This window comes from Prinia subflava, chromosome 3 (genome assembly GCF_021018805.1).
Source record: "Prinia subflava isolate CZ2003 ecotype Zambia chromosome 3, Cam_Psub_1.2, whole genome shotgun sequence".
NCBI classification, from domain to species: Eukaryota; Metazoa; Chordata; class Aves; order Passeriformes; family Cisticolidae; genus Prinia; species Prinia subflava.
Window position 1 is genome coordinate 16,403,255 of NC_086249.1, and position 13,567 is coordinate 16,416,821.

The 13,567-nt window shown below is 41.3% G+C and overlaps 1 protein-coding gene across 2 annotated transcripts in view; it reads right to left on the minus strand.

Moving 5' to 3' along the window:
* Nucleotides 1–13,567, minus strand: part of GTF2E1 (general transcription factor IIE subunit 1) — a 49,393-nt gene that overhangs the window by 34,406 nt on the left and 1,420 nt on the right. For both annotated transcript variants that reach the window (XM_063394031.1, XM_063394032.1), the window contains exon 2: nt 6,489–6,966. In XM_063394031.1, coding sequence (XP_063250101.1) covers nt 6,489–6,936 — 448 coding nt within the window. In that variant the 5' untranslated portion in view covers nt 6,937–6,966. The remainder of the gene's footprint in view (nt 1–6,488; nt 6,967–13,567) is intronic.

The following is a 13,567-nucleotide window of genomic DNA, read 5'->3' on the forward strand; positions in this document are numbered from 1 at the left end:
ATACTGTAAGTCCCAGTATGCATTTATCAGATGGATTTCTTAATCTAAGAGACACAGCATTCCAGGCAGAGGTCAGTGTGGAACACAGGGAAGTGACCAGGCAGCAGCTTATCCTCTTGGCTGATGCTGTGCATAGCACAGGTTCCAATCCTACCCTCACCTATTTCTCCATCAAGGTGAGAGATCCACGGTCAGACCAGCTGCTTATTTTCCAGACAGGGTGCCCAACCCACAGGGAATGGGTTCAAGTTACAGATGCAACCTTTAAGTCACTCTACAGAGTGTTCTTACTTTGAGGAAAACGCGCATTAATTCTGATATGTTTTTCTCAGTTTTCCTTTCCCTGTGGCTCCAAGCCTTATCGAGCTGAAGCAGAGTGAAGCTGACAGGAATACTCTCGGAGATTTTGCCAGGAATTTGAATAGAAATAGAAAAACTAAGCAGAGCATGGACACTTTCCTTATGCTGGTGGTTGCCAAAAGCTCTCAGTGGCAGCACAGACAAACAAAATGTGCTTGTAGAGTCAAGGAAAAATCACACTGATGGGTTTTCACGTACTTGGAAAGCTAACAATGATAACAAAAACATGCAACTCCACAGAATATGAAGTTGTTCAAGCAGAACTGTTCTGAATCCTTTCTTTTTCAAGGGAAGTTTTAGTATGCCTATTTACATTAAGACTTGCCAAGTCCTCATTTTGGCTGGTTAGAAGCTGTAAATTGTTTTAGTAGTAGCATCATCTAGCACATACATGGCACCACATGGCAGACAAAGCTATCCAGAATGTCTGAAAATCTAAGGACAAGTCAAAGGACGATGTCTTGAACTCAAAGGACAAGTAACAACAGCATGAAGACCAGACAGGACTGGCTACATTGTGTGAATATACAGAATGAATAGCTCCATGCCATTTATTTTTTTTCTAGTGGCTGGAAGGGACAGAATACAAAGACAGATGTACTAGAAATGGACACAAGAGGTCCCCAAGAACGAGTAAGGCAAAAAAGCAGGGAAAAGGGGAAGCATAATAAAAAATTAACAAAATAGATAGGACAGGCTCAAAAGTGCTTTGAATCAGATGAGGAAGTTTTGAAGCTAATGTAGAACTTGCCTGAGGAAGTGGGAATGCAAAAGCAGATGAGAAAACAGATGTGTTCTGAGCAGCTCACTGGGGATGAAGGGAGGAGCTGAGCACTCAGGAGAAAAGGCAGTAGCTCCAGAAGTCAGCACACAAGACCAAAGCAAAAGAATGAAAGACCAGTTAAACTTCTAATCTCAGAAACAGGGCTCAAACCATACAAGCACTCAGCTGCACACAGGCTGCCTGAATGTGATATTAAGTGCCTTGTGACAGGTACAGAAAACCAGTCTCTGAATGTGTTATGTGCAATTCTGTTAGGAAGTACACAAAGGACATGTGAGAGGCTGACAGTAAAACAAGTGGGTTAAAATGATATTCAAGGTGTTGTCTTTCCTTCTGTAAAACTGATATTGTCACCTTCAATTTGTTCTTCCCAAATTAAATTTCTTATCAGAAAACAGAATAAGAAAGGCATCCAGATACACAGTATGTTACCATTACAGTGCATTTATAGGAACAGCAAGACATCCCCACAAAATCATTCACCAAACCAAGAGCAAACTGTGGAAGGATGAAGAGCAGACAAGTAATTAACTGCTGTGATTTCCAAAAGCAACAAAATACTTCAGTGCTTGCAACTGAGTTCAAGAACATCCCAACAAGCATCACCTTTCTGATTCACATTACTCACTTGTCTTCCATCCTTTTCTTTCCACTACTATTCACACTTTATCTAACTGAATATTATGGTGAGAACATAATGTATAGATGGACACGAGAGATGAACTGTAATTACAACATACTGGTACCATCAATATTTTTCTTCACAGTAAGAGAAGTAAAAGAAACACAAGACTGGGTAAAAATTATATTGCAAAGATGGAAGAGAGCAGTGGAAAAACTACTTCATCTAGCCTTATATTTTCTAACATCAAATTCACTTGCTGCACTGCTGAGTATCCTAACATAGTTTGGTATTTAGAATACCTAAGGAAATTCAGGGCTGAATACCAGTGTGAGGCACTGCAGAATCTCATTTCTGCCCCTCCTTCACTTCCACCTCACTCTCCCTTTTGCAGTTTCTAGTCACATACTTTCTTTCACATTGACCTTGAATTTGACAGAACTCCAACACTACACTAGATTTACAAATATGATTAGGGTGTGAGAAAAGGATACATTAGAGACCTTCTCCAGTCTGATCCAATTAATCACGCTACAGAAACACACATTCATGAACATCATTTCCAGTGTTGTGACATTCCATAGATTAAGTAAGCCAAGCCCATCTTTAGAGAGAAAAGACAGAGCCCTCTACTGGGTGAGAAACGCAGCTCCTCCTGTCCTTCCCCCGCACTCCACTGAACACACGTGGGCGGATTTAATTCTCCAAGCACCCAGGCCACTAAATGGTATCGAGTTGTTCAGACTGATCAGTGTTTCAAGGGATTGGCCTGAAGAACCTGAATGTCTGCAGTTTCTACATCTAAAAATCACAGAACAGAAGAACATTCTCTAGGTAGAACAGGAAAACCCCGTGGTCCTCATGCCAGTGTCCATTGTTGGCCCAGGTCTGGCAGTAGACTCAGTTCAGCAGCATTATTCACATCACACATCTCACAGATGGCTTCTCTTACTGCTCCTCAACTAAACTTCTCTATACACCTCCTGCCTCAAGAGACAGCCCTTATCTTGTCCAGGGGAATAGCTGAAACTTTCCACCTGCATAAGGCTACGTCAAGGAGAAGCTGCACACTACTGCTCACGTGCAGAACCAAATACTAGAGTACAGTCAGACAGCAGATGATGGCACAAGGGAAAGGCAAGGATCAGGTGCTTATACCAGGATATTCCGGGAAAAACAACCATCTTTTTCCTTTATTAGCCATCCTATCTGAAAAACAAAGCTAGAAGCAACACTTTTCATTCCCCAGCATTGTTGTTTTCCCTCTTGTAGATTACAAAACACTCACAAAAGTGGCTGCTAAGCCTGTAACAACCCAGTCTGCACCAATTCCCGTGGACAGGCAAACTCTTCAATCAAGTTTCTGTGCAAACTTTCGCACAACAAAATCATGCTCTGTTCACCCTGTTTGCCTCTAAAACCAAGGGTTACTAATACTGCTTCTTTGGAGGCAACAGAAAAAAACACGATTGAGGAGAAAGTGTGACAGCTGGAGATCTGTCCAAGCTCCCCCTGTGGAACAGCTGGGGCTACAACTCCTGACCTGGGCATGCCATGCTCAGAGTTAACAGGCATTCACTTTGGTCATACAACCAAGCAACTCCTTCAACATAGCATGCACTTCTTTTCCCTTTTCAAAAGATCTCCTTGTGAGTTGAAGCAGTAGAACTCCAGTTTTTGGCATCATCTTGACTTTCACTGTCTTACATCCTGTGCTTGAACTTCCTTCAAGAACCAGGTAAGAGCTGTTCAACTTCTGACAGCATAGAAAGTCTTTGGAGCTTTTTTGGGTTGAGACATTGAATGGTAGAAAAAGAGATGGAAAAAAAAATCTTATAATGCTTTTAAAAACAGAGAGAACACACTCTCAAAGTAACACTGCTACTATTTAAAATCTACAATTAAAATTACTTGGCAAACATGCTACTCTGTTGAAAATATTTTTTCCACGTTAACTGAACAGTAGTCAAAGCACATCTGTACCAACATGCCCTGTAAACACACTCTTCTCATTATCAATTATTTTCTCTCACCAGACTTACATCTACCCTCCAAAACCATCAATAATCACATTTTCTGATGAAAAAATAAACACTTTGGTTTATTTCAACATTATTCAGAGACAGAGTAAAGAACAGAGCCAAAAGAGATCTACTTGACCCAGAAGAAGCAAAGGTCTGCTAAATCCAAGAGGTAGACACAGATGCTGTGGTAAAAATTAAAGAGCTCTACAGATTCAAATTATGAAAAGGCTCTTCATAAGCACTCTTAATTCACAAATTCCAGTATAATGACCACAGTCATGGAGTGGTTCTAGAAACCTCTTCACCCTTGCTAATAAGGAAGGGTAAGAGCAACTCTTTCAATTCTACAACAATTGCTCAGGGTTTCCATTTGAGTTGTAGATAGGAAAGAGGAAAGCAAAGCAGAAGAAAACACAGGACATCTAACTAACACCCATCTCTGAATGACAAGGACAAAAGGCAGGCAGTGAAAATGGTATCTTTTAACAAAAAACTCTCTGTTTAAGTGCAGTTTGGTCCAGACTGATGCAGAGGATGCCTTCCATGTCCTACCTGCTCCATGGATTAACAGATTTTGGCCCTGCAGGCCTTTTAATTCACGAAGTTTTATCAACCTAGCTGCAGTCTAAGAGCAGCTCAGGTCAGCTGTGACTGAAGCTATGTGGCTTTCAGCTATCCTTCAGCAGTAGTACTGCCACAAGTTTCCGTGAGTGGGAGAGGTTTATCTTTAGCACTGACAGGACCTAAAGACATTCTTGGAAAAGGATGGATCTTCACTGTCTAATAAAACCTGTTTCTGTGCATGCCTTGACCTCATGAGCTTCCTCTGTGAAAGATCTAGGGGTCTCTCAGGTCTTTTCTAATACAGAACTCCAGAGCAGCAGAAAACATGCAGACAACACATTCCACTGCAGTATAAAGCAGACATACAACAGCATCATTGCACACTACATAGATGAAGCCATCATTGACTTAAAAACAATATCAAGAGAAACAGAATACACATAAATTCTAGGTAGGTTTCTTCTTCCTGGAAGTAAGTGGCAGTAAACTGACAATCTTGTTATTTGCACAAATACTGACAGGACTCCTGGGAATTGTTGAGAAAACAGCACTCAGCCTTTTCCTCCATCAGAACATAAAACACTCTCTGTGCCAGTGAATGACTTCCCACTGTGGGCACAGCCAGTGCCTGTACCGCAGGCAGACCCATGGCTGACCTTATCAGTTCCTGGAGCATAGACTTTGGTATCAAAGCCAAATCCCAGCATTCTTATTTTCAGCACCTCCTTGACAGGCAGTTCTTTGCTCTCAGAACTCACTGCTCACACAGGCTGGGAGGCAATGGCCACAGGCCTTTGCTAAGTGCCACAGGTCCCCTTGGGATCAGTGTCTCTCACTCCCCACTGCGTGAGTTCTCTGCACAGGTTCTCTACTCTCTCCTTACCAATGCAACCTGCAAAAGCACCATTTCCCTTCAGCCCAGCACACACAGCCGTAGCCACCACAGATGATTATGAACTGTGGAGGGCACAGAGGGTTTCTGCACTCAGTGGTGAGCACAGAAATTCTGTGCTGGCACTGCTGCTTTGGTGCTCCACAAGGACACAATTTCTACTCAGCGAGCTGCACTGGATTTCATCAACAACTGTTACTTGACTTAGTGGATTCTGCATCTCTAGTACTAAGTAACATCTTCATGGTTGCTCAAGTAAAAGGAGTTTCACAGCTTTTTAACTTTGGAGGCAGGAAAAAGGAAAAACGATAAAGATGAACATTTAGTGGGTTTGCACTTGGCAGATTAAACATCAGTAACCCCAGATTAAAAGCTAAACAGTCAATTTTACAGTTTCTCATTATGTTAACTGACATCGAACATCATACTTCAATGTATGCGAGAGCTCGCCTGACTTTTGTCCTCTTACTTTTCTGAAAAATTAAAATCAGGACAGAGAATTCAAAAGGAAAAAATTAAAAAGTAAATTAACACTTAACCCCCCTGCCTTCCCCCCAAAATAATCCCAGTTTAGACTAGCAAAACAGAATCTCATCAGGTGCAGGTGTTCTTCCTTTTATTCCCTGGCACAGAAGCACAAAGTAGACAATGACACCCAAGAAAGACTCTCATTTCCTATGCATGAGACAGATACACGCTTCCACTGAGACTCATACATGAATAAGAATCTTGTTTACTCCCAACCACAGGCAAGTCCGTAATTAATTTCTTTTAACTTTCGTGAGACTGCCTTGCACGGGGAAACAAGGTTGTGCAGTATAATGCACTAGGCTAGAGAATATTAAACAGTAACAACTCACTTCTTGCATGACCAACTAAAATCAATTCTCCATATGCCCTCCCTGCAAACTACCTGGAAGTCTTACAGTTTAATGGCAAGTCCAGGTTATACTGAAAAGCCCTCAGCTTCCAACAAGGACAGAGTGCCTTGTTCACTCTTGACTGTGACTTCAATAAGACTTCCATTTCTCTACTGCTTGTCACTCAAAAGCATTCCACCAAGGTTGCTATTTGTCTGTATATACTACTTTTGTACTTTGCTCAAACATTTACCACCTGCACAAACAGTGCCTTCTGGCTCTGGCCAAACCCAAAGAGAATTTTCCTACGGCTCTGTCTCCTTGAAGTCCAGCACTCAGAGCCACAGAGGCAGCAAGAGCACTCTGCTAGCTGTAGCCTTACCTGTCCTGGGGTCGAAGAGCTGGTTGGCCTCCAGATCTGTGAATGTGCTGAAGCAGATGGGGCATTTGAAGGAGGCGCGGTTGGTGGAGTCCCTCTCGTCGGTCTCGATCCGGCGGCGCATGTGGTCCAGCTTGTACTTGACCACGTTGACCAGCAGGCGGTAGTTGATGAAGTAATAGTTGTGGCGCGTGGTTTTGCCATCGGGAGCTGTCTCGACCCTCATCCTGCATTTGATGAACTTGTCGCCCTTGAGGGTGTTGAGGACAGCCCTGAGCTGCTTCCTGTCGAACTTGAGGAGCTCCAGCATGTCCTCCTCCTTCACGCACGCATTCCTGATGAGGATGTCCAGAGCCAAGGCATGCTCGATGCCGTAAAAGCCACGCACCACATATTTGGCAAGGCGTTTGAGAGCTGCTGGGACCTCAGTGAGGACGTCTGGGTCAGTCATAGCAGGCTTAGATCGTGAGCTTCATGTATACTGCAACAAAAAACGGGCAGAGGGATTCTTAGCTAGGCTTCTAACTTCCAAAGTTCTAATTTATCTCACTGAGAGATAAGAAAAGGATGGGGTGTTTTCCATTTCCCTTTCCTAAACCTTGTACTGTGTCGTTAGGTGTTAATAATGCTACAGAAAAAGGAAATGATACCTCTCATTCAAAGCAAAATGATGTGAAACTTTTTTAAAGCACCTAAGAAATTAGTACCAAAACATACAGCAGATTTCATTTGTATTTAGTCACAGCCAACACAGCTAGAGTAAGAAAGCTGTCTTGAAGCTGAGCTGCAAAAGACAGCTTTGGGATAGCTGAGACCTGTAAATTAGGAAAAGCAGGAAAGGGCTATGAAAGGTCCCAGGACAGCCCAAGAGTGGAGTCTGAGGGCCTCAGCTGACATCACTGGATCCCACTGTGTGCAGCCCTGTCTGGTTTAGCACCTCAGCCACCCCTGGGCAGAGATGCACTGTGAGGACAGCTTGCTGTGCAGGCTGGTATGCATTCATGCAAAAGCTCCCAGCTGCACCATGAGAACAGGTCCTGGCCCATAAACAGATCTCACTCAGCTCTCTGCAGCATGAAAGCCACCAGCACTACCAACTCCTATACCACAAACTGCTCCAGCCTTGTTCTTATCTGAGCAAATAGGTCCTTACATAGGATTGGACCTTCATTTAAAGTCCCACATTGAGGCCTTAAAAGCCCATGAATAATATAGCATAATAAATAAAGCAAAAATCAAGACATGCCAAATATGAAGTGATGATGTGTTTAAAAAAGAAGGAAGTATTCCATGAAGCATCCTTTGAGTTACCTACCACCACTTACCAGGCTGGCTGTGACAAGACAGTAATTTCCAAGTACTCTATTTTCAATTCACATGTCTTCATCAGAACATCAAATGGCACAAATGGTCATGACTATTAAAAGTTTCTGTGACATACATGGCAACATATATAAGGAATTAATGGAATTCTTCACATTGTCACCCCTGCCAGATTTAGCTCACAGACAACAGCAGTGATTCAAGGGAAGAACAAAGTATTAGAGGTGTTTTTGAAACACCCATTCAGAGGGTTGCACCTCCAGCTAACATCAAGTAAGACTCTGAATTATCTTTTTCAGTCTGAGTTTTCTATGCTAGTTTAGGACAGGAGTAACCATTTCTTAAGCAAAAGGTTCCTTCCACTGAAGAAAACCCCCTCGCTCTAATTTCTGGTTTCTTCATCATTGCTATGCAATTTTAACCTGTGAACTAATATAATAAATTGCAAAACTCTGCCAGTCTCAATTTTCACTTCCATTAGATGTTTCACACACACACTATATATATCTCTATATATATCTCCCCAGTATTCAAGCCTATCAAACAAAGCAAAAAGTGACAACAGAAGAAAGGACCTGGATGAGTACCCTATTTGTTTCATCACCATCATAAAACCTGTGATAGGCCTTTTCACAAACACCATTACACAACTTTTGTCCACTCCCCACACTAAGACATCCCTCTGAGATCACCAACTCTGTATTTAACCAAGCAGCTGCTGACTCACTCCCATCAGCTAAGACTTCTCAAAAATCTGTGATCATTTGTGACAGTAGCCTGCTTGGATTTTTTTTTTCTTATGAGAAATAGCATCCTTTCAAAGAAGTGTTGCATTACCCACAGAAGCTTTACTCCTCTTCCAGCCCCACCCTCTGCTGTCACTGAGGGGGATGTTCCTCTCAAGGGTTATGGCCAGTACAACTGCAAAGCAATTAGGCTGTGGAATGAGAAGCTTCACAGTAAGTAAATTAAGACCATCCTGTCTTTCCTGCTTTTTGGATAAGAAAAACACCACTTTGTGTTTTTCTTTTAAAACACTTCCCTGCCTGAGTTTTTCTTTTCCTCTAACTTAGAGCCAAATGGTATCCACAGTGCTCAAATTGAAATTAACTGAACGACATTTGCTGACTGCTGCTGTGCAGGCTGAGAATAGCTCACAGCAAACAATGCCTGGATGTCCAGCTACAGCTTCCCTTTAAGGAAATTCAATTAAAACACATCTATCACACCACGAATTAACCGGAAAACAAGTACTTCTAGAGTCAGCCAGCTTTCTCTTGCATGCCAGAGACACAGTGATTTACCTCACACAAAGGAGAGCTTTAGAGAGCTTTGCATTGAAGGCAAAAGTGTTAGCAATAAACGATGCCCCATCAAGAGTTAGCCATGCAGTATTTTGGAATTTCTAAGTCAGACCAAATCTAAATACTGTCACAGGCTATTGTCTTTAAAGATCAACATCATTCTGTTGGTATTTTTTCAGTCCTTCAGTCACTTAAAAGATAAATCTTGGTTTTGACTGCATCTGTCAGCAACATACTGACACTATAAAACAATGTCAATTCAGAAGCTGGAGGAAAGCCTTGATTTATTCAAATTGATTAAATCTTATTCAGAGTTAAAGCACAGTAAAGAATAAATGCAAAGATCAACTTTAAATAAAACCTGGCACCTCAGGAGAGTTAAAAAGTCCAATTTTTAAAGTCAAAAGCTTGTTAAATGCTGATCTGAAAAGCAGACAACCTTCTCTCCTCAACAATCTCTTTCCCTAAAACTTCCTTGCAGAAAAACTTGGTGATGCAACCTGCAGGGGCACAGTGACCTTCAGACATCAGCTGAAATTTAAAAAAAAAGAGAAAAGTGCTTTTAAATAAGCACATCTCACTCTGGACACCTCATCTGAGAGCTGATGGAAAGCACTTTCTCTGCATTGATAAGACAACTGCAGATTTCCACAGACACTTCCAAAACAGGTTGAAAGTACAATTTCCTGAATAATGCACTCAAACAGCTTAAACAGAGACCTACAAGGGACCAATAAATAAAACCAACTCTGAGAGTTTTCAGAAACAGTCAGCGATTTAATAATATTTCTTAGTGTCAATCACTAGAAAATATTCTTTTTCATCTAGTGGGACAAGGAGTTTTAACACAATTTCTTCTACTCTGCTGGAGATTTTGAGTGATGTCCAAATCTTCTGTGTCCTCAGATAACAGAGGGCATCTTGACTGTGAAACTGTTTTCTTCCAGATGGGGATATATGGAAATACAAGCACTCAGAAAACACCAGAACCATTCTTTCCTGTTATCCTCCACTTCAAAAAGTGGATTAACACAGCCTAAGTTCTAAATCCTGCAGACAACAGTCTTTGGGTGAAACAAACAATTGACTAGTGCCATCTCTGAGGGGAAAAAAAAAAAAAAAAAAAAACAAAAAAAAAAAACAAAAAAAAAAAAAAAAAAAAAAAGCAAGAGCATAGCACTGCCAGATCTCATCAGGCCAAGCTGATGTCTGGTCCATGAAGAATCCAAGGCTTTTAATCCCTAAACTGCAAATTTTTTCACCAGGCAAAAGAGACACCGATTCAGCTCACAAAATTCAAACCTAGGGGACTTTACCAGTGCATCCTTTAGCAAAGATTTCACCTTCCCCTGAAGCAGTAAGTCAAACCGGAATTAATTACATGTGCAAAGAAATATGATAACACCTTTTAACAATGTTTTAATGGACATGCTTCTGTTTCATAATAATGTCTGAACTGATCTTAATAATTCATAAACATCAAGGAACATTTTCAGGGAGAAAAGAATTACAATGGCCAAGATATTCAGTTATGCCAGTAAGCACCCACAGCATCAATAATAAGGCACACTGGACAGCATCATATTCAGAAACAGCCAAAAGAAGCACTTCCAAATTTAAACATGGACTTTATTAAAAGAGACAATTGGTGGGGAACTGTTCTGGGTAATTACACTAATACAATTCAGTATTACATGTACAGGAGGAAAGCAGACCTGTCTGTGTTAACACAGTAGGACAGCAAACCTGAATACACATCTGTTGGGTTTTTAAAAATCTGTCATTGAAAGAATTAATACTGATGTGTCTATAAAAGGCAACACTGGGAAAAGAGACTCACACAACACAGTCAGATCTGCTGGGTGAAGAAAATCAGGGTACCTTCTGCAAGATTGTACCAAAGGTTACAAGTAAGAGTAAAATGTCTGAGGCCTTCAGCATGACCAGAGATGGCAGAAAGGATGTCAGGGGGAGAACAGGTGACTGCAAAAAAACCCCTTCAGTATGATGGAGTCAAAGACCACAGAGAAGGCAGAAAGTGAACTGAGCAAACACCTCCACTTTCAGGACTTTCCTGATGCAACATCAAAGCAACTGAACTCCTCCACACACACCAATTTCAAGAGTTTTCAATTTAAATGAACTCTTAACAGTAATTGTAGTAGTGAAGTTAGATCTGATTTTCTTCCTGCTTTTCCTGACTAAACTGAGACAAAAAGTGCTAAAAGGGTGATAACCTAGAAGCCACAATGTAGATGAAAATAGTACCAGAAAATATTAAAACCTACATCAGCCAGTGAATTAATATGAATTTTTATCCAATACTGCAAATGAAGATCATCCTGTTTCAACATGTAACTTCTGAGACTCACATTAATTTTACCCAGAAAATTCAATGGTCTAACTATTCATATATTTGCCAGAGGATTTTTAAAGTAGGATCTTAAAAAGGGAAGCAGACTGCACTTCAGACTCATATGGATATACAAAGCTTCTGTAACATCCCAGATCTCCTTCGGAGGACAACCTGGAGTAGCAGGTTTGTCTGTGAACCTAGGTTATCAGACACACTGTTAACACTTGCACACGTGCTTCCTACTTTTCCCCACATTTATTTAGTTAGTGCTCTTTTCCACTAAATCTTTGAAACCAGCTTTTGCTGATTTGCTTGGAAAATGTTTCTGCAAGCTTCTGACACAAGATTTTTAAGAAAGCGGAAAAGAAAGTTACTTGCTTACACCACTGACAGTTTCTCCAGGTGAAATCAAAATCAGGTTATAATAGGAGAACCCCCTCAGCCATAAATGTGGCAGGTACAACCGGCTTCCTGGAGCCAGTGCATGCCATATCCTGCTCCAGCTGTCACTTGCAAACACCAGATTCCAGTTTTGTAGTCTCTCACTCTAACCAGATTTAAAATTCTGCCTTTCAGAAGATGATGAGGTTAAGCTAAGAGAAGCAAGCCTGAATCTTCCTGAGAAGAGGAAGGCATAAATTTCAGAGCTACAGTGGGAAAACATGCCATCAAGATTTCCAACATCTGTACAATGTAACCTCAGACACCACTCATCCTTTCCAAAAAAGGATCTTCCACTTTCAAGTCTTGTTTTCACTTGTATTTCTCTGCAGTGAGCCTAGAACTGCCTTTATCCCACATCAGTTGCAAAATAAAGTCTTCTGACATTTTATCAAGAGCTTACTGAGTTTCATTCCCTGGAGAGTTCATGAACACTGCTGCTCAGCCTTCCTCCTGCACTACATCTTGATAAGAAATAGTGTCTTTTCATTGCAAGACCTGCCTTGAAGTATGAGAGCAGAAAAGAACAACCTGCTTTCATTGAAATCCCACATTCTTGTTGGCTTTCCATAAACTGAAACCAGGGGCCACAGGTATCAAAGGGTTTTCTTCACTCAGGATGAGAAGTTGTGCTGCAGCTGCACACAGAAAGGCTGAGGGGCCCGGCTGAAATGAGGGCATTTTCCCCTAATTTCACATGTGTTTTCACATGGAGCCAGACGTAATAAGGCCACAAGGTTTGACCACACCAGGCAGAAAATGAACAATGCAGGCTCAGGATGTAATTCTCAATCACTTTTACAATCTTAACCCAGCATAAACAATAGCAAGGTGTCAGGAAATTAAAGGACCACCTGTGTGCATGTACAAAAATGGATGAAATTTCCTGTTGCAGCTTAAGTCAAATCATGCCTTCCCTCCCCTAAGGAAGTCTTTATTTTCCTTCCTTACCTTTAGCCACAAGCCCCACCCTTCTGTCCTAATTCTGGAAGTTCACTATTCACGTAGCAATGTGAATCAAATTGATAAAAAGTGAAAAACTAACCTGCCAAAATAAAAAAGTGGGACATTTCAGAGAGAGCAAAGGGGAAAAGTTCAAGAATTGAATCATTTATGTTACCAGACCAGAGCCAACACAAAACAGAGAAAAGAATGCATGGCTAAGGATGTAGACGAGTGGGGAGTTTTCCCCACATGGTGGCAAAACTGACCTAATCGTAACATGAGGCCACTAGAAAACTTTAATTATGGACACCAGAACCTCTTAAAATTTACACTCTGATCTGAACCTACCAGGGGAATATGTGTTATTCTGGAGATGTGTGAGCACTGGGCCTCACATAATGTAGTTGTAAGGTTCAGGGGGTTTGTTTAAAGGGAAGAGACATCATTTCTCTCACATATCAAGCCTAGGAAGTCATGATTACAACGAAGCACAGTGGGCTTAACCCCAGCATTCCTTTCTACTTTTCTGACAGTAATAAAAGCAATATATAGCAGTGCTTTTCACACTATGGATTCAGTAAGACCTGGAACACCACATTTTTCATCATGATAAATGATGTGAGCAATATTACCTTTTGGAAATTCCAGAAAGACAATGAAAAAGTACGAGGTATTGGGTTCAGTACAGTTTTAGTGCATCAGAGTGCAAGCAA